The 21,389-nt window shown below is 38.8% G+C and overlaps 1 protein-coding gene across 1 annotated transcript in view; it reads left to right on the forward strand.

Annotated features, from left to right (window-relative positions):
• ZC3H6 (zinc finger CCCH-type containing 6) overlaps window positions 1–20,717 on the forward strand; it is a 29,872-nt gene extending 9,155 nt beyond the window's left edge. The window contains exons 2-12 of the mRNA XM_009931292.2: window positions 3,713–3,893; window positions 5,259–5,384; window positions 6,407–6,662; window positions 8,583–8,704; window positions 11,105–11,221; window positions 12,730–12,841; window positions 13,445–13,554; window positions 14,362–14,615; window positions 15,255–15,775; window positions 16,043–16,282; window positions 17,867–20,717. Coding sequence (XP_009929594.2) covers window positions 3,713–3,893; window positions 5,259–5,384; window positions 6,407–6,662; window positions 8,583–8,704; window positions 11,105–11,221; window positions 12,730–12,841; window positions 13,445–13,554; window positions 14,362–14,615; window positions 15,255–15,775; window positions 16,043–16,282; window positions 17,867–19,368 — 3,541 coding nt within the window. The 3' untranslated portion in view covers window positions 19,369–20,717. The remainder of the gene's footprint in view (window positions 1–3,712; window positions 3,894–5,258; window positions 5,385–6,406; window positions 6,663–8,582; window positions 8,705–11,104; window positions 11,222–12,729; window positions 12,842–13,444; window positions 13,555–14,361; window positions 14,616–15,254; window positions 15,776–16,042; window positions 16,283–17,866) is intronic.
• Window positions 20,718–21,389: the final 672 nt, after the last annotated feature.

Raw genomic sequence — 21,389 nt, forward strand, 5'->3', positions numbered from 1 at the left:
TTCTGTTGTTTTGTTTTACATATTAGAGGTTCAATGCTTGGAAAATTATAGGATGGTGTGGAAAGAATTTAGGAATTTGGGGGACTTCTGTAACCTTACTTTTGAAATGCAGTCCAGAGGACAGTATTACTGAGGTTCTGCCTGACTGGTTTACCTAGAAAGTTATTAAATTCCTGGGTGCATCCCAGAAGTATAAATACATGATGGCAGTTCCCAAAGGAACTTGTAACTGGTACATACCTTATTTCCCAAAGAGTATTTGCAGTAGGCATTTTACTTAAGAGGATATTTTAATTGAATAGACATTCTCAACAGAGTGAGTTTAGCTCACGTTGTCAAAATATGAGATTGTTTTTTTGATAGCTGCAGGTGTTCCGTAAATATTTGTGTTTCAGTTTCATTAGGCACACTGTATTAATCAAGTATCTCTTGGAAAGATGTGACAAATGCTTTCTTGGGATGTTATATGATGTACTTCAGAATGAGTCAGGGAATGCTGGAGATAATGGATGCTGTGGTGTTCGAAGACAGGATTTATTTTATGCTTGGAGTGCATATTCTGAAGATCCTTCATCTCTTCTCAAGTATGGGTATACCTTGGTGTTACATTGTCCTTCGGGAGGCAACGTAAGGATTGTGCATGAGCAGATACCTGTTAGCACCTTGTAAAAATCACGTAAAGATGGATTCTGAAGCTGCCTCTGTACTTGATGTTTGGTGCCCACTTGGTAGTGGGCATACCTTTATTATTATTAATATCTGTTACTTGTTCAAAAGCAAACTTTGGCTTCATAGCTTTCTTTTGTTTTATATTTGCGCTAAAAAATAACGTCCTCTTCAAATCCCAGTAAATATTTAAGGCTATAAGCAAAACCAGTGACGCTTGTATTTGCAGTATAGCTAAACTTACGAAGTGGCAGTTGAGCAGTTTTTCTTACCTTCTTTCTAAGTTCCCTTTTGTTTTTGTAGCACCCACATTTGAATTCAGTGTGTTGGAGGGGAGAGCCATGCCTTTAATGGGCTTGTTTTCTGTGAATTTATCCAGTCCCTTTCTGTGGCTGCTGCTGTCTGCTTCAACAGCTGCCTGTGGCAGTAAGTCCTAAAAGTTCACTCGCTACCTGCCCTGAACTTTCTTTTACTGCCCATCAGTGTATGATGGTCTTTAAATGACATCCTCTGTAGCAGAATCTTTTATTCAGATTAAATCTGTTTTTTTCTGCCCGCTTTTTAATATTTTGACATTTGAACCTTCTTATAAACTTTCCTTCTTTCCAGTCCTGTTACTTCATGCTACTTAGCAAACCAAAACGATCTTCAACACTTGTCGAGAAGATTATTTTCTCCTGTATTCCAGGAGTATTTTTTTCAGTCTTGAGATAGGCTAGCTGCCCTTGTGCATTGCTTAGAAACGTTCTTGGAGTCCCTTTCTTGATCATGTAACTCAGAGAAGCATCTTCATGAGGGTGGGATGTATGTAACTTGTCTTTACGTGGTTGCAGTAGGCTGCCATGAGGTGATAGGAAAGTGTCGCTGTAGATATGCTGTAGGATCCCACCAATAGTTGAGAATTAAAGGTGAAAAGGTGGTACCTTGAAACTGATGGTTTTCCTTAGTTTTTCTCCAAAGCCTTTATGTGAGACGATAATCTGAATTTGGGCTGGGGGTCTTCCATTTTTTGGCTGGTTAGCAATACATAATCATATCTTGGTGGTGTTTTTTTTTTTGTTGGTTTGCTTTTTGGTTTTTTTTGGTTGGTTTGGGTTTTGTGTCGTCCTCATCGTGTTGTCGTGTGTGCCTTCCCTCCCCCCCACCCCAGCCCCGTGATTGTTAACTCCATTTAGTTTTAAGAAGTTGCAGAACATAGGAGGTGACAATACAGCAATCATGTCTTGTCCCCTTCTGCCTGGCATATTCATTTACTCCTCTTACAAAAAGTCAGACCTTTGGGGTGCTTCTAACTTCTTAACCACTGTTTTTTTACTGTGGAAACTTGGGTCTTTTGCTTCCTGGTGAGTGCTTTCCCCTTCCTACTTTTCACAGTCCCTTGAAGTAGATGGAGTTGATCATCAAGTTAGCTAACACATTGTCACTACCAGACTGAGGTGGACAAATTGTAAGGCAATTATTTGTAGCCTAATTACAATTGTAGCCTAATTACTGCTTCTCTCCTAATACCTTCGACTGCCCCCAGCACTCGTTTTGTTGTGTTTTAGGTTTGTTTTTTTTATATAGTTTTCTGGTATCTATGGGCATCTGCCCTTGCTGTCCCCGCCATTTGCTGAACCTGGCACATTCATAGAGTGAGGGTTTCAGACACCATAAAGCAATCTCCATGTAAAAATTCAGGATTGAGTTTCTATAAGGTTCTACAATGCCTTGCAAAGGCTGAACTCCTGAAGCAATGGTAATGTAGAAATAATTATATAGAGCCAATTATAAACGTTTGAAAACAGTAGATCGTTCCACAACCAAACGCCAGCAAACAGCAAATAGTAGAAGGGGAGTTGAGATTCAGCAGTATGTCTGAAGTAGCGATGAGACATAGGTTAGCTGGTGTTTTGTCAAAATGTTTCTTTTGTGGCAAAATATTTTCAGGGTTATTGTTTTGGTCAATAGAAAAAACTTTAAATAAAGTCTTATGTAATCATAGAAACTTTTTTTCCTACTGACGGAGATAAGCACAAGCCAGCTTTTTAGTCTGCAAGCACTTAGTGTTACATTTTGTGTTGTTTGTTTTTTATCATCCTTTGGTGTTACTCCAATTTGAAGACTTTTGAGACAGGCGTATTCATATGCAGAAGTTACCTTCACATGCACATTGTTCCATTTAGAGTATTTATTGCTGTATGAAACAACTCCCTACAAATGTCATCGTTAAAGATTTTAAAAAGAAAAAAACTACCGTGGGTAGCTTAGAAAGATAGCATCATCAGAGTTCTCTTTTCTGTGAGTGTTTAGATTCTAGCAAATGAAATTCAAATGTTCTTGTCAACTACTACTGCCAATTTCTTTTGAAGAATCCACTTAACTGCTAAATTAATTCTCCTTTTTTTGAACTGCTTGTGAATTTGGCCATTACATCCTAGATACTACAGACCCATCTTTAGTTCCAGGAGCTGGTGTGTTGAAGGAAATGTGTTTGTATTGCTATATATTATTTTTCCTGCAGTGCCCAACTCCTTGTTTTCATTATTGCTACTCTTTACCTGTACGGTTTTTAGAGAGCTTTAATTGTCTTTAATTTTGACCACATCATTTCTGCAAATACAGCAACATAAAGGCATGTGATTACATTGTAGTTGAAGTATTTCTAGCAATGATTAAACTACCTCTTCAGTTTGAAATGTGTTTAAGGGCAACAGAGTCCTTTATATTGAAGCAGTTCTTTTTATCTAGGTTGGAAAAAAACTGTAAGAAGAGAAGACCTTGGTTCTGAGAAGTAAAAAAGTACATAGTTTTTAACTTTTTTAATTTTGCAGTACAATTCAAGGCCACTTAGTGGATTGCATTCCATTTTTGTATAGTTTTACAAGAAAATTGTAAAATCCTAGTAGTTCTTGAGGTGTTACGTGTATTAAAAAGTATATGCACTTACATAAAAATGTAACTGGTGGAAAGAAATACTGGGTGTGTTTGTTTTTACTGTGCTGTTGGGCAGATGAGATGGATAATAACATATAATTTTATTGTATTGATATTTTTCCTCCTACAGAGAAGATGGAGAGCTAGAAGATGGTGAAATAGATGATGCGGCATATGAAGATGTGAAAGAACATGGTACAAAAGGTGATGATAAACAGAAAAATGAAAAAGGACATAGAAAATCACGGAAGAAACGCAAAAAAGAAAAAGAAAAGAAAAAATCAAAAAGGAGAAGACGGGATAAGCATAAGGTTAGGAAATGCAAACCAAAATATTGAAGGTGCTTGTTTTTAATTCCAGGTTTCCAGGTTTAGACAAGAATCCAGGGAACTAGAGAAGAAATCTGAAATGGTTTTATTACTGTTTAGGCAATGTTCTGTCTCTGAGGGCAAGTTTTGAGTTTTGGGATTCCTATCTTACCAATGCACTTCAATGTTAAAGAATTTTTTTAACTAGACTTTCGATGCATGGAAGTGCATATTCACACGTATCAGTGACAGTTTATGTGCTATAAGAGACAAAAAATCATGAATCTAGCCATAGCACATTTCAAATGATAGTTTGTAACCTTGCTTGTTAGCTTTGCCTAAATGCATTTTCATAAACTTGATTTTCATCTGTTAATATTTAAAATAAGTACAAAATCAGATTGTGGGTGTAACTATTATTTGTCATACACATCTTCATTGGATGCTTATTTATTTCAGTATTTCTTTAGTAGTAGTTTACAAAATACTGACATTTATGAGCATTTTACTCCTTGGCATTGTCAATGGTTGTGGTAGTTCTGACGTGAAAGACCGAAGTGTTTAACCACTTCTTAAATTGTTTAAATCTTAAGCAGTGGTATAAGTTAAGCACTGGCCACTGACATTGGTAATGGTCTCTGAATCATAGTGAGTAAGAGTTTTTTAGGATAAGAGGCGAAATGTAAATTTATCAGTTTCACTTTTTGTGCTAATTATCATATTTATGGAAAGAAAATATTTTGGGCTAGTTAAGTGAATTCTTCAGTGAAGTTCATTAAGTTAATGTTTCTAATACATATTTTAATCAGAGATTCACAAAATTTTGACCTAGAAAATTAAACATAATGGTAATTCTCTAAAAATCGCAGAAATACAGTATTCTCATATAGTTTGCCCTCTAAATTTTCTGCAAAACAATACATCTAAATAAAACACTTGTAAGGAAGTAACGGTGAGTTTTCTTCTAGCAGAAAATGGCAGGATGCTAATCGTTTATATGGTCCTATGCAAATTTCTAGCCATCTCCCAGATTTGTTGGCCTTCCAGCAGCATTCCCTGCTTTGTGACAAAGAAGCAGGGCTCACGGAGACCCATAGGAAGCTGATATAACCCAGAGAAACCACGTAGCCCTCAATGTTTACGTTCAGAAGCCTCATCAGATCAGATCTCTTTTTGTGATAAAAAGAGTGGGTCATCAAAGAGTGTGCTTTCTTTAGCTTCCCCCAGAAGCAGAGGTGTGTGAGTGTTAAGAAAATACTTTCATTTATTTATTGGGCTAATACTTCCTTTAAGTTCATATACAGCAGACCAATTAGATAGGGAATTAAATAACAACGTTTGAGTGCACTGTTTTCTTCTTTTTTCCAGCATAACTCCCCTTCCAGTGATGACAGTTCAGACTACAGCCATGACTCTGATATTGAGCGTACAGAAAGACCACATAAAAAGAGTAGCAGCTCTTCATACAGAGATTACGATTCTTCGTTCAGTCAGGTAGTATTTTTTAAAACTGATTTTTCATGTCTTTAGGTGTAATTTAAAAAACGCAAATGTAAGTGATGTGGTTTTTGAAGGCTAACTTGATCACAGTGCCCATTCTCATAGATTTCAGGAAACATCTAGTTCTCATCTCCCTGAGTGGATTTCCAACTGTAAAGCATTATCTGTGATGTGAAAGTAGGTGGTGTAAACAAGCCTGATACTATTTTTTCCTCCATCAGGCAACAATTAAGATATCTTTATTATTGTCTGCATGGGATTTAGACTGTATGAGAGGAAACAGCTCTTGAAAGGCCACCTGTAAACATCTAGAGTTGATTCTGCTTTTTGGTAGTTCAGTTTGTCCTGGCTTTTCTCAGTCTGTGGAGCTTGACACCCTTCCTGAGAACACTGGGTGAAATAGAATGCCATTCTCTTAAGCTGCAATAGAACAGCTAGAGGCTTGATGAAACTCTGGTACTTCAGAGACGAGGAGACTTATCCTTTTAGCTTGAAACCATTCCAGCAACCTCTAAGCCCGCCTAATTTATTAACAAACTGAAGACCCTGTCTGCAGAAACTGGAGAAGTGACAGTGCTGGTTTAGGAGTGGCCATAAGCAGTGTTTCATCCTGACTGACAGAGGTGGGACAGGTTGCATCATCTGTGTCCGAGATCATCAGGATTGGAGATCATGAAGGGAAAAAAATGTATTTTAAACATAGTTCATCTAAGTAGCACTTAGAACTGCATACGTTAAAATGCTTTGTCAACCTCACTGAAAATTTTTCTGAAGTATAGATGCTGATGCTGTTCTTTTTTATCTTTTTTCCAATTTTGATACATTCAGAATCAAAAGTACTAATTTTTACTAAATAACTGATTTTTCACTGTTTATTATTAATGCTTGTTTGTGCAAACCTGGTAGACAGCATGATAATAAAACAGGGTGAAAACAATTGGTTTCGTAGAGGAGTTTGGAGGGGTGTTCTTTGAAATACTGAGTTGCTTCTGAACAATGCAATCCCTTTCATACAGCATGGACATGTATCAGGAAATTACATGAGTTCACAGAAAATGCAACATAAAAAAAATGTAAAGAGTAAGGAGTATGACGACTATAGTCATTACAGTGATGAAAACTTTGGTAATTACAACGAGGAAGAAAAGGATGAAGATTTTGCTGATCAGCTTAAACAATACAGGCAAGCTAAGGAGACCTCCAGTACTGACTTAGGACCTCCGTTCCCGAAGGAACCAGTGAAAAAACAGGGGATGAAAGGGATCCAGAAAGGTAAGATAATTTGAATCATTAACTGTAGTAATGGATGGTGGCAGCAGTTGTATCGTGCATCATTTCAGGATGATTGTCTTGAGAGCTGGATGAAGAAAGCTGCCAGTGGTGGCTTTCCTATGGGCTTGCAGTCTCCCATCAGTAAGTGGTAATGCCGCTCATTGGGAAGGAATAATATTATATGGTCGCACTGGTGCATATATTGAAGAAAAAGATCAAGTGTTGGGTAACATGTATGTAGTAAATAAACAAATAAAACGCTACTAAAAAAGCCAAGATCTTTGCTGTGTAACTGCTTGAGTTAGAAATCACAGGACTGTAGAGTGACTTTCTGGTGTAGTATGTGAAAGTCTGAAATGAGACTTGGTGGGCGGGGGGTGTAATGTAGATACACGAATTCCAAAATCTAATTTATCTTCCCCCCAAAACATCAAGTACTTAAAAATTTTGATAGGTGCCTAAGTACTTCTGTCAGTACACCCCACAAGTATGCTAGTATCCTTTTACTTTTCACAACTTTTCTCGCATTCAAAGCTGGGCCAATACACATGCTGGTGAAAAAGTGTTCCTCCTTAAGCAAAGTATTCCTGAAAGAGTCCTGTTGCTCTTATTTCATGCCTTATTTATATAAGCCTAGTTATGCAAGCATTCTTGTTTGCACCTTTTGTTTGGAGTCTGATCATTTCCTTACCACTGTAGTGCAGTTCATTGAGCCAGCTTACATCTCTGGCCTCCGTATGGTGAAGGAACTTCTGACTCCCCAGTTGTCTCGTGTTAACTGCATATTGCTGTGGAGCATGGAAGGTTAGGCAATAGAGGAGGTGTATACCATTGACAGAGACAGCTTCATCTACCATCTAGAAATGCTTAACTTGTTCCACTCCCTTTTTCTATAAGATCGAGTTCTCATTTTAGAAACTGTCAATTCAGTTTGCAAAATTTTCTCCCTTTAATCATGGCTAAAAGTTGGTCTCCTAGGCAAAATTTGAGCAGGGTTTTGTGTGACAGTATGAATACCTTACAAGTTCTTGGGAAGATACTGAGTGTTACACAAAGGTTGTAAGCTGTCTTCCATTTACTACAGTGAAGATTTATTGCCTTCTGGTTTGGTTCACAATAAAATAAATTGAAAAAAGATTGGAAAAATCTTTTTAGCTGAGACAAAAATGGCTTTTCATGTGCTGCTTGGTAGTACTGCTTCAAAATCTCTGTATGCAAGTCATCTGAGATGAAGTCAAGGCATTTTCAGTGGAATCAGCCCTGCCACCTTCAGGCTGCCACCTGAAGTGGGTCTGATGTCCGCAGAACGTTCTAACTGTTTTTCTTCGGTTTTAAACTGATGAGTAAGCAGATACTCTGTCTTGGTGGTTTTAGTTGAGACTGTGACTCCTGGCATGCTGCTGAGTGGATAATTACCCTCCTGAGGCTTCCAAACAGTTACCATTAAACATTTTTGTACTCAAAGCTGTTCTGTTCTGTCATACTTAGGTTTTGATCTCAGGTTTCAGTGAAATGAAATGAATGACAATGAAACACGCACACACACCTGGGTGCCAGTTGTACTGGTTAGTTCTGTGTTCAGAAAGTGACCAAACGGCACAAAATATTTCAAGTATTTGGGCTGGTTAGAAATGACACGTCTGCATTTCTAATTGTGAGACCTTGCTTTGAACAAGATTAATTTTATATTCAATTTTCAGTCTGCTGTTGATTTGAAGAGCTTTTCAAAGAGCAGGCAGTTGCATGGAATTACAATTGGCTGGTGTAGTTGTACTTGCCAACTTGTGATTCGGGGTAGCATTTAGGAATTCAGACTGCAAAAAGGTAGATAGTTTGTTAGATTTCTCTGTATTTGATGTCACTAAATAACCATTTTTTTACTTTCTGAGGTCATTTAAAGAGGTCATTGCTGTTTTTCAGGTATTTCTCAAAGAGGTAATAATTACAGTGTTGGTCGAGGGCGTGGAATGCAAAAGAAATTGAAGCGTAAAGATCGTGGAAGGGGAAGAGGGGGCAATAAAGGATCTGATGGCTATCATGAGGTACGTGGAATTAACGTCTAATTCCTAATGTAGTTGTTTCAAATGACTGGATGCTTTGCTTTAGCAGAAGAGTGTTTAAAAATACATATCTTTAAACTTTTTTCTCTTATCTAGAAAGTTACTAGAATTTTCCAACACTTGATGTACAAAGTCTAATTGATAACTTAAGCTAATCCGTAATTTTCTTGTTTTTCTTGGAAATATGAAAAACTAGCAGGAAGTGGTTTTGGTTTCGAATGAACTTCAGTGTTAACTGTATCTGAAATAAGATGGTTTGCTACTGCCAGTTCACCTCAGATTTTTCAGCAAAGAAAATGGATGCCTTCACAGCTTTTTCCAGTTTCCATCCAAATCGTGAAGAATTCTTTTTCCATAGCTGTGACTGTGGAAATGAAAATAAATGTGACCTTGGCTTTAATTTACTAATTCTTTGCACAGGATTAGAGAAAACATAGTGTTCAGTATTACCACGGTATTTGTAAATTTCTCACTCCAATCTTCATTTAAATGAAAAACAATACAGAATTGATGATTAATGGATCAAATCCATCCGTGGCTGAAAAACATTATTTAAGCCAAATGAGATTTAAGTCTGTATACTGCAACTAAAATATCTGTGATTCTCCTTCCTCCTGCACTCAAGAATGCACACGGGGTGGTGATGTGTAATTCTGCCATGTTGATTTTTCCCCATGTTCTCCAGCTGGCCCAACTTTCTGGGTCTCCTGGGTGGTCCCAATCAGATGTTCCTTACCCTGCCCTGCGTGTGGTAGGGAAAAGGGCAGCTGTTTGATCTGTTAGGACGATGCCTCATTTATAGGACTCCTCCTTCCTGTTGCTGTAGAGAGTGCCCTGTCCTCCCACACCGTCTCCCAAGCTGTGGGGAAGGGTGGAGGTGAGGAGGGAGCTGCAGGCAGGTCCCAGCAGGGCTGGAGGCAGAAAGCAAAAAGCTGGGCTTCTGGCTACAGAGAAATAATGAATTCTGCAACGCAGATGCTGAGCCTGTGTGGTGTGGTGGGGTAAGCACTGAGACCCCCAAGCTGCACAGTGACATCCCTGGTATTCTTGGGGATGTGGTGGGAGTGTTTCAGCCTTCCCTGGGCCGTTGTTGCAAGTGCTTTGTGGTGTGGGATGGTTGCTGGTGTGCAGTGCTCCCAGAGAGACTTGGAGCATTGTGTTTATGTGATATTTGCATTAACCTTGAAGAGGATCAAGTATTAGATTCAAAGCTGCTTTGTCTGAAACAGCTGAAATTTCTCTGGATTTAGTGTGTTCATAGTAGAAAATGGATCTTGACTGATCCAGGAGAGGTATTTCTAGCTTGACGATTTCTGCTTCTCAATGCCAACAAAATTCGCAAATCATTCTTTGTGTTAAGGTGTTGTGACATTGCTTAATTTGCTGAGCAAAATGAGACTGGACACTTGGTGTGCTGATGCTCATGTGTGCTCATGGTGCAGTGTGATGACTGTGGAGAACCACATTCATTCTGATTCAGAAGTTCCTACTGAGCAGTCAGATCCCTGCTCATTTTTGTGAAAGTGGGAAATCAGAAAAGCCTATTCCCCTCTTAGCATCAGATGAGCAGGCGACCACCTAACCCTGCAAAGAAGACATTTGTTTCTACCCTCTGTTGCAGTGGCACAAACGGCAGTTCATTAAAGGCCATCTGCTTCATCTTCACTAGCTCTGCCAGGCCCCCTGAACACCTGTCCCAGACTCTCTAGTTAGATTAGACTTTAAAGTGCAGATGCCACGTGGGAATGAAATCATAAGAGGGGACAATTATTTGCCTCACCAGGTACATAATAATTCTTATGTGTTAGGTCATTATTGAATTGTGCTTCCTCTCTGCTTTGCCGCATGGTATAAGCAAACAGGTTATTTTTCTTCTAATGGGAGAAAAAAAAGGGAGAAAAAAGAAGATGGATAATCTGGAGATAACAATCATGTGAGAAGCACGTAGAGCTGAAGGATTGGCAAAGTATAGCCTTGTGGCTAAGATGGTGGTCTGGAAGCGTGGATGATTACTCAGCTCCTGGCTGTCTGCAGAGGTGCCCTTAATCAGGGAGCAGTTGGCACTGACTTAGTGGGTGCCTGGGTGTCAGCTCTGCTTTCCAGCATTGTCTAATGAAGTGTGAGATATTCTGTCCATTCAGTGAAGTTATTTGTGTCTGTTGTAAGAAGTTTCTGATTTGGTTCCATTTATAAAAAAGACTCTGTATTAAAGCAGCTAAGAAAAGTGTATTTAACTTTACTTTGAGCTGTGGGTATAATAATAACTACAGCCGTGGTGTAGTTGGTCACATTTTGAGGTAACTACTGCACCAAGTATGCTCTAATATTTTTACAACTGTGCTTAATAAGTAAACATCAGTAGGATGTTCCTTTTTCTTACAGGATGGCAAACCAGTGAAGAAATGGGTTAATATGAGTCAGGAGTTCATAAATCAGCATACAGTGGAACACAAAGGCAAACAGATTTGTAAATATTTCCTTGAAGGGAGATGTATTAAGGTAATTATGCGCTGTGTCCGTTGGCCTTCGTCTTTGGTGTCAGGAAGGGGAGAAGGTGCTCTATTGTTTTTTATTTCAGCTGATGCAAAGGAAACTTTTATGTTGAAACTCAGTGTTTTGATTTCTAATGTTTTGCATATTTGTAGATAAATGCCAACAGAAGTACTTGTGGAAAAATATCCTCTTCTGTTACACGTTTTGAATTATAACAAATTCTGTTAAAAATGATTGTGTTTGCTTATCAGTATATACAGTAAAAATGTCTATGATAGTATCATAAACTTACACTGACAGTGTATTATACGTAAATATACAAATCTTACAAGGATGGAATCTGTAAATAGGCAATGGTTTCTGAATGTATTAGATTATTTTATGTGCTACTGCTAATTTTGAAACATTGAAGGAATTAATTATCTTAAATTATTTATCTCTTTAAAGTAAAAAGTGGGATTGCAGTAATAGTTCTCCTACCAAAGAATCATCTTCCTTCAGCCAGCAAGTGGAAGGCAGCAGAAAGAAGAGAATGCTATTCAGAGCAGTCAGCTGTCAAGTAAAAGCCCTAGCAAGACAGTCTCTTGTTACATAAAAAAAAATTAAAAAAAATTGCTGTTGCTTCATTTGGAAGTTTATGCTGCTGTGGAGTTGAATCCTCTGATGTCAGACTAGTTCAGTCAGGTTACAAAACACACTTAAGAACAAGTGTATGCTTCTCAAATAAGTGAGCGCATCATTTATGTTTGTTTCCTCTGTGTATTTAGAGATAGAACATTTTCTGTTTCTTTTTTAAATGGTGAAAGTAAAGGTGAAAATTAGTATGCTTTCTTCCCACACCAGGGGGTAATGGAAAACAGTGCATTTGTTGTTGCCTTATATATTTTATTATGCTGTGCTCAGTAAGATGAGTATTTGCTGCCACCTTCAGTTTTAAATCAAGTGGCTGAAAGAACACTTAATGTATTTTTCATGAAAAGAAATACAAAAAATCTGCAAAAAAAACCCTCCTCAGCAAAATAATGCTAATGTATAACATGATGTGGCTGATATTAACTATGTTATTTGGACTCTATTTTTCCTACATGGGAGAGTCTTAATACCTTGCTTGTTGGAATTTTTGAAGTTCTTTCACACGCCTTTAGAACAGAGTCAGGTTTTCTGATCAAGTGCATAATTCTTTATATGGGAAATAATTTCAATAAAATATTTGTTTTAAATGTCCTTTTAATGCGAATTGGTAGGTGGAGACAGAGAAGAGAACGAGTACTGTAAGACCAGCTTAATTTTCTGAGACCACTGCATATATTCTTTGTATCCCGATTCAGGAACTGTTTCTCTGTGTTCAGGCCCCCATATTCATAGTTTTTCAGGGACACGTTTATAATGCAGTTACGTGTTAGTAAAGATAAAGAATTTAAGTTCAACTAAGGAGGATGTTTTTCTTTAAATATGAAATGGAATTACTCAGCATGTCAGGTCGATAATGTTTTTTCTTGTTTTCTTATTTATAGGGAGAGCAGTGTAAATTTGATCATGATGCAGAGATTGAAAAGAAAAAGGAAATCTGCAAGTTTTACATACAGGGTTACTGCACCAAAGGAGAGAACTGCATTTATTTGCACAATATCCTTTAAAAAAAACAAAACAAAACAAAAAAACCCACTTGAATTAAGATGAAAGATTATATTTACTCTTAATTGATGTAAGTGATTTTTAAGGGTAGCTGTTTCTTTTCATAAGAGACTGTACTGTAGACTATGTGGATTTACTACAGGAAGATTATTCTTCTGCTCAGATAGTTAGGAGGAGAAAATATGCGTAAAATTACTGGTTTGTTTTCAGTTTTGAGGATTTTTAATGTTTTAAAAGATAAAACATTAGTTGAAGTTAGATGCATTTGTCGACATACTTTTAAAACCATGATCTGTTCTTGTTGTAAAGGATTTGTGTTTTATTCTGGAATTGAGACCTTCATCTTTTTAATTGCAGTTTTAGCATCAAGTCAAAAATAATGTTAAGGCCACAGTAATGTAATGATTAGTAGAATGTTAAATGGAATTAGGAGGTAAGTTGGTTATTAGCTTTCAAAATTCTTAACATACTGCTTTGGAAGGATTAAGTACTGGTGAAAAATTGAAGGGTGGTTGACAGCTGAATTTCATAAACTTGCCAAACAGTGCAAACTAGGAATCAGCCTTTGTTAGGAATCCTTAATACATTGCTTACATGAATTCCCTTGCAAGTTCTACCATACAGGAGCAAAATGCTATCAAGGAGATAAGTGCAAATTTTCTCATGCTCCCCTGACTGCAGAAACAAAAGAGCTGCTGGATAAGGTGAGTAATTCATAGTCTATAAGCACAAGGTTTGTTGCTAGAAAGAACAGGGAGGAGGTTGCGAGAAATTTTCATGAGATTCTTGGAGAGCGTGATCCTAAACACTAATGATGTTAAGCTTCTCTGTTGCTCCTTAGCACAGTAAGTCTGTGGCCAGGTTCAATACCAGGAATTCCCCTTGCCATCAGTTATTCAGTTATTTTTTTGGCTATATCAGACTCATTTATTTTCACAACTCATATTTCTGCCCGTGAACATTCTTTTGTGTCCCTTTCTGTGGAAATCTTCATGTACTCTCTGACAAGATGCGTGGCTTTTATGTTGTCTGCTTATATCTGCCTAGAAGTTAGATACCATCTGACTTACTTCTGCACTCAGGGTGGGGAGAGGAATGAGGTGCCTCCTCTGAATGATTCATGAAGTCTTGACCTTTGTTTTAAGTAGGATATTCATGTCTCTCTTCAGTTACTATACAACAAGCCTTGACAGAAAAGTGGCCTGAATTTAACACTAGAAACCTTATGAAGCTTAGAATAAGTCCTCGATTTCTGTCACTTAAAATTACTGTTTGAAGGAAATGGACTTGTGTGAAATTGTCCTTTCCTGACTGCAGAAATTGTTTTCTTCCTGGCTGTGAATTGGTGTCCTGTGGAACAAGTAATAATAGATTTATAATTCATCTGAGTTTGATGTCAATGTATAGTAGTATTGTAGTAGGTAATTGTATTCAAATGGAAAGTGCAAGACTAAACTGAATTGCATATACTGCAAAATTAATGAAGTGTTTGCTGCACTGCTTTGTTCTAGGTTTTGAATACTGAGGAGGAACCACAAAATGAAGATGAGAAAGAACTGGAGGAACTCAGAAAGCGTGGCATAGTTCCTCTCCCTAAGCCACCACCAGGTGTTGGACTCCTGCCAACCCCTCCAGAGCAATATCCATTTTCTGAGTCTGACATAGAAAATTATCAAGATCCTTCAGGAGACTATAAGAAAATCCCATCTCTCTTTGAAATAGTTGTGAAGCCTACTGTGGATTTAGCACACAAAATTGGAAAAAAGTAGGTTTTAGAATTTTGTGTAGAACTCTCCTTAAAACGTGCCTGCATAAATACTTAAACAATTCTCTTTGTTTCTTTCAGAAGTAGATACTTCTGAGTATATTGCTAAGTTAATTGTCTGCCAAATATTGGCTATCATAATTATTTACTTATTTAGTGCTTTCCATAGAGGAGAACTTAAGTGAGCCTTGACTTTCCAGAAGGTCAGTCCATTGGCTTTTGTTTTCCAGAAGGTCAATCCATTGGCTTTTGTTTTGGATCTGTGCCGCACTTGCAGGCTGAGCAAAGTTCATTCTTTTCTAAAATCTTTTTGTGCTAGCTTTTTCTTGACTGAAGCCAATGGACACTCCAGGTGGAGACTGTTGGCCTTGGGATGTTTAAAACTCTTAGTTGTAGCAGATGTCGAGTTCTGCATGTGTTGATATTGGAAACGTTCTACTTCCAGACAAGCTCTGTCATGTGTAATGTATATAGTGCTCCCTTTGAGAATGATTTTGTTTCTTTCAGATTTTTATCCGACTTAAGATCAAATAAATATGAACAGACATCTGTAAGAGTGAAGAGGGGGAGGAGATAGCTAAAAGGCTGTTGATCTTTGTAGGTGCAAAATTTGATTCACTAATTTTCTTTTGCTGACAGGCCACCAACCTTCTATAACAGCGCATCACCACCAAGACCACCGTTTCAGGGAAATGACCCTCATTCTCAGCATATGTATAATCCAGGTTCAAGTCCAGGGCCTGGACCCGGCATGTCACAAGGGCATAATGGGCCACCAATGCACCCAGGTTCTCCTGGACATCATCCATGCGCAGGGCCTCAAGGCCCAGGAATGCCGCAGAGTCCTCCTATGCAGGGTGTTCCGCCAGGCTTTCTTGGACCACAGAACCAGACTGGTATGCCTATGCAAGGACAGCAAGGTGGTCCACCTCTCACACCACCAGGTCTAGGTGGATCTTACAGTGCCCCAGGAGTTCAAGGACATATGGTGAACATGCCAAGAGAGAATCATTGTCCTCCAGGGCCACAGTACCAGCAGATGCCTGGTGAACGGCAGCCAAATATGAATTATGAGCCTATTCAGAACCCAGCTGATTTCTACGACAATTACTATTCTCATCAAGCCGTACATAACTTCCAGCCAGCTAATAACTCTGGTGGTAAGGACGTTTAAAAAGTGTTGTTCCTTGATATGGTGCTTTGCAGTTGTGTGGTAGTAAAACATCATGGCTCCAAAGCTGAGCAGCTGAAAAAATTTTGGATAGAAACCCAAACTTACTGGAATGTCTCCAGTGTATAGGCTTTTTTAGCTGATGCTTTCCAGTCATGTAATAGAAGTCGCGTTAGTTTTGCTTGATTATGTTTTATCTCCTCTGCTGTAAAAGCTTGTGTAGGATAGCTGCTAACTGGTTTTTTTTGTACTGCAGATGGAACATGGCATGGAGAATTTACAGATCACCAAGCTCACCTCATGGCTCAAGAGTCACATCAAGGTGGAGGCGAGTCGGACTGCATGAGCGGCCATATGGGCCATAAACCAGCCATTAATGTACCGGATTTTCTTCCAGCCATGCAGAAAGCCCTTTATGTAAGACTTAGTCAGAAGCATCAAAGAGATGGAGACTCTGTCAGCAGCCAGGGTCAGAGGGCAATGAGCAAAGACGAAGGTAAAGATAATTTTGTTAGAGTTATAAACATACTTATTGACCATGTATTAGCTTGGAACAAATCTGTTGACTTTGATCTTCCTCACATTACCGTTCACCATTACTGTGAATGTGCAAGTACTAACTCAGTATTTCCAGCTGAATATACTTGCTTTCCTTCCCAGCTTGTTCCTCAGTTTTGGTCCTTAGTTACTGCATTCTAGTTGCAAGAAGAAAGATCTGTGGATATTTTTGGATATAGTTTGCATTTTTAAAAGGTTCTGGTGTTAATAACTCAATTGCTTCTTAAAGTCCCTGATTAAAACAGAAATATTATTATTTCTAACTGCCCGTACTGCAAGTGCATCTTAGATTCTGTTCATTCAGTTGTGCCTCTTGATCTTCTTTGCATATCCCGTTTCTCTAGAGGAGTATTTTTTTCCTCTGTGATATCTGAAATTTGCAGTGTTTAACCTGAGTCTGTCTTCTGTAACCTAGACGATGGAGAGCAGTAAGTCTGCAGATTAGATTCAGCCACACAGAGTACGTTTGTCCCTTGGTGTGCTCCCTGCTGCACCATTTTCTGAGGCTGCTAGGTTACGTGACCAGAAATGCATCTTCTGTCTGACCAAAAGGCAGTTGCCGTATGAAATTATTTTGAGGACATTGCCAATGTAATTCGAATCAAATGATCTTCAGGCCCTTTCAGGCTACGTACAAAACCAGTGCAACCTAGAGTAATGTACTCTGAACTGAAGAATTCTCAGCAGTGCTTTAGAGTGACTGGTCCTCCCATCTAGAGGGCTTTCAGAAAGCAGTATTACAGAAAAATGTTCCTATTAGCTGCCTCCTGTTGTGGAATGTTTGTGTGGTACAAGAAGCGTTGAAGAAACAGTGTGTTATTGTGCATTAGCTAGTGGTGATGGTCATGGGTTTCGCCTTCATTTCTCATTTTACTGAGCCAGTATAGACCACTAGTCTCCTTTGGCGAGTAGGCAAGTTTAGGATGTGGACCTGAGCAAACAGCTGTGTTGATAAGGCTTTCCAGTAAATTGCAGAAGGTAGTTGAAAATTTATCCTTTAAAATTAAATATTATTATTTCTTCCCTTCCTGAATCTTGACCTCTCCCCAAAACCCTGCGATTTGGATTGTAATAGGGCAGCAAATTCTACATTTGTAATTTATCTGTTTTTAAGACAACTGTAAGGTGCCATTTTACTTTTCGTTGTACCATCTCACAACGAAGGTCATTTTCATCAAGACTCAGATTTTAAATGTGTTTTTTTACTAGTACTGGTAAAAATAATTGTTTGAAAGCAGGTTATTTTCCCAGATTAATATTGACAGAGAGATATGTCGATAGAATGCAGCAGAGTTTGGGAGTAACTCAACTAGTTACAGTTTTTTTGTTATGTCAGTTCTTCACTGAAATTGATTTTTGTCATTTTAGATTACGGCTGTGATAATGCAGGGACTGATGATTTAATATGAGGTCTTTTCAGTTTGATGTTACTGAGAAGTTACCCTTTATATGAGTAAATGTGTTGTATTCCCTGGTGATCATTTGCTTGAATAATGTTTTGGTTTGTGTGTTTTTTTTCAAGATGACAATGTCAACTGGTATTCCAGTAGTGAAGAGGAAGAGGGGAGCAGTGTTAAATCAATACTAAAAACCTTAAAGAAACAAAGTGAAAATTTTAGGAATCGACAACAACATTCCACGGAACAGCACATGCTTGGTATTCCTACTGATCCGAGGCTGGCGAAAGAAAAAGGCGCAGGGCCTCAGGCTGTTGACCCAAGACTTCGGGCCTCTCCGAGGTCCAACCCCAGAAAGCCTTCAGAATCCGCGTCCTTGGACCCACGGCTTGCACGAGATCCCAGGATGCACAAGGTCAGTGAGGGTGGTCATGCCAGCGCATCCCTCGGGGGAGCAAAGCTAGATTTACACCACGCGCACGCTGGAGTTAAAGTCAAGCAAAAAGGGATGGATGATGATGAAGAGGACTCAGAAAGAGAACTGAGAGAACGAGCTTTTCTGATACCGTTGGAACCTTTGCCTGGTGTAACGTTAAGGGATCCCCGATCTCAGCTTAGGCAGTTCAGCCACATTAAAATGGATGTTACCCTGATGAAACCAAACTTTGCGAAGCATATTGTATGGGCACCCGAAGATCTGCTCCCGATACCTTTGCCTAAGCCTGACCCCGTCTCTTCAATCAATTTACCTCTTCCCCCACTCATTGCTGACCAGAGACTTAATAAACTGCGGAATTTGAAGAACGATCCCCATCCAAATGCCATGCCAGCTGACCCGCGACTGGCTGCAAAGGCGAAAAACAACTTAACGGGCAGGAGCGGCTATTTGGATCCGTCTGCAGATTCGCATACCAGTAGCTCGAGCAAATTAGGAGATCCTCGCTTACAGAAAAATGTCGATCCCAGACTCCACAGACTGTCGAGTGCAGATACGCATCATGGAGTCGCAAAGGATTCACACCCTCCGAAGTTTGACCCCCGCCTTGCCAGATCTGCTGCTGGCTCATCGCAGCCCTCGGAAGCAGCGACTGCTAAACCTGACCCAGATGCCCTGCCTCCGTATGCACCCAAGTTGTCATCAAGCGGTGTTCGGCTGGGAACTCCAGGCTCGATACTGAGCGGTATTAGTTTGTATGATCCGAGAGATCACAGCTCATCATTGGACACAGCTCCAGCTAGTTCAGGAGAGAATGGAGAGAACCAGAAAAAAAGTATTTTGAAAAATTCTGGTAAAAATGAACCCAGTCTCTCGGAAGATACATCGCTGCAGAAGGCTGCCAGCAACGTGGAAAAAAATACAGAAGGATCAGCAGAAGCGACTTCAGATAAAGCGAATAGCACCAGTAAATCTCAGGCTAAACACTCCAGCGCTGCGCCTGCAGTCCATAATCTTCCTATCCAAGCTTTATCAGGATTAATCAGACCGCAGTACAGCGACCCAAGGCAGGTTAGACAGCCTGGACAGGTAACTCAGATGCAGGATAGTGATCCGAATGGGGAGTCAGATGATAAGTCGTTAAAAGATGTTTTCAAGACTTTCGATCCAACTGCTTCACCGTTTTGTTAGCAATTGATTTTAAGTCTTTTTACTGTTGTGAATATTGCAGTTTTCTGCTGTTTTGTAACTGGTTTACCTCTTTGCTTTATTTATTTTTAAATTATAATTATCAACACTTTTCAGCTGCTAATCTCAGAACCACATGCAGTTATACAGTATGCTATAGTGTTTGCAAAGCTGTGGTATTTTCTATATAATACTTTTCCAATTTCAGGGAAACTAATAATTGACATGTAGAAAACCCCCCATGTATCGTGTTAGAGCTGATAAAAGCACTTTCATTGTAAATAAGTCATTAAGAAAGTCTGAAGGCCTGTATATGTGTGAGCTGTCTCTTTCATAAACAACATTTAGATATGATTGCCACATTTGTATGATTGTATAGATACAAGCAATATTATGTACATTACTGTGAGAGACGCTGTTTGACAAGGATTGTCCGACGCATCAAGCCAAACCTACTAACTGATTTAAAACCTACGTAAATGATGTAAAAGGAAAACATTGATCCTCCTTTTCAGATCAGTTGATGTAAGACATTGACAGTTTTTATTCATGCAGTCAATATTCTTAGTGTAAAAGAGACCTATATCGCATATTGAGGATTAAAAATGTCATATCTTTTAAAAGTATTTTATTCTATGCTGTATATAGAAGAAATTGTGAAGTACATAACTAGAAGAAAGTTACTGTTAAAAGTGGAGAATACCTAAGTTGTCTAATACAAAACAGGTTTTTATTTAATTTTTTCACGCATACACAATTCTGATTAGTGCTATAAGTTACATTGTGGTGTTCATGTATTTCAATGTATTTTTGTATTCAGCTGCTTAATTTGTATTGCTTTTTTTGTATTGATGTAACTGCAGTACTTGTATTCATGGTGTCTTTATGACATTTTTAACAAAAATTAAAAAGGGTACAGCTGAAGTCTGGTAATGACTGTGATGTTGACCTGTTGGCAGCTAGTTCAGTGTTGAGGAAAGAATAGTGGGGGTGTCTGCAGGATGAAGGTGACTAAAACTGGTCCTGGAGCTGTCGCTACACCGCTTTACAGTCAGATGGTAGTGGGTTTTTAAACTACACTTGTACTGAATCAGAACGGAGTTAGCTCGCTGCGTGGTTCCAGGATCAGACTGCTGATTTGGAGAGAGTCGTCATTGTTCTCTTACTACAATTACCAGCATCGCTATGAGAAATGTCATGCATGTTCTTTAATTTCTGAAGATGTTGCATGCCAAGAGCACAACTGTCCTCAAAGCCTCTCTTGTTTTGCCTTTTGGGTTGCTTTTTATATAGAGGAAATGTAGTCATACCTAGCTAGCTATGTTTACAATAAAAATTTGCCGTCTGCTCAATTGCCATGTGGTTCCCGCCCACTTGGAATGTTTCTTTGCATTAAGCCTCTTCCTTGGTGGACCTTTTCCTCTTTGTTTCTGTTTGTTGGCCCAAGTAATGCTTGTGACTGGGACAGTGTAATGTTTATTGCAAATCCTGAGGTTGTGGTTTCTTGTGCCTGTGAGACAACCAGTAATGCAGGCAAGAATTGCAAGTGTCTTCCATTGATGAGCAGAGCTCGGACAAACAGAGGGAAGCTGCTGATTTCTACCTGTGCAAAACATGGCAGAGGAGACATCACCGAGGGCAATAATGGTTTCAGTTTGCCTTCCTAATTTCCCAGAGTATAAATTGTATTAATTTGATGGTATTTTGAATCGTGCTCACTCAAAATAATTGAAAACTATGTAACAGACATGAAACTTGGTTGTTTCTTTGGCGTAATCTAGTAGTCCTACATAATTGCTGCTTATTACTTCTTCAACTGGTGACAAGTTTGGCTGTTCAAGAATTTAATCAAAAAAAACAAGTCAGCAGAATTGGACAGCAGGGAAAAACAGAAATAGTTTGGAAATAGCACATGGATTGGTAAGGGAACAAATAGAAAAAGTGACAGTATTGAAGCCAAATGCGTGGTCTCACATTTAGATATGGAAAGTACTTCTTGTAGGGTGGTGATGATGCCATCACTG

The sequence above is a fragment of the Opisthocomus hoazin genome, chromosome 2 (genome assembly GCF_030867145.1).
Source record: "Opisthocomus hoazin isolate bOpiHoa1 chromosome 2, bOpiHoa1.hap1, whole genome shotgun sequence".
Classification (NCBI taxonomy): Eukaryota; Metazoa; Chordata; class Aves; order Opisthocomiformes; family Opisthocomidae; genus Opisthocomus; species Opisthocomus hoazin.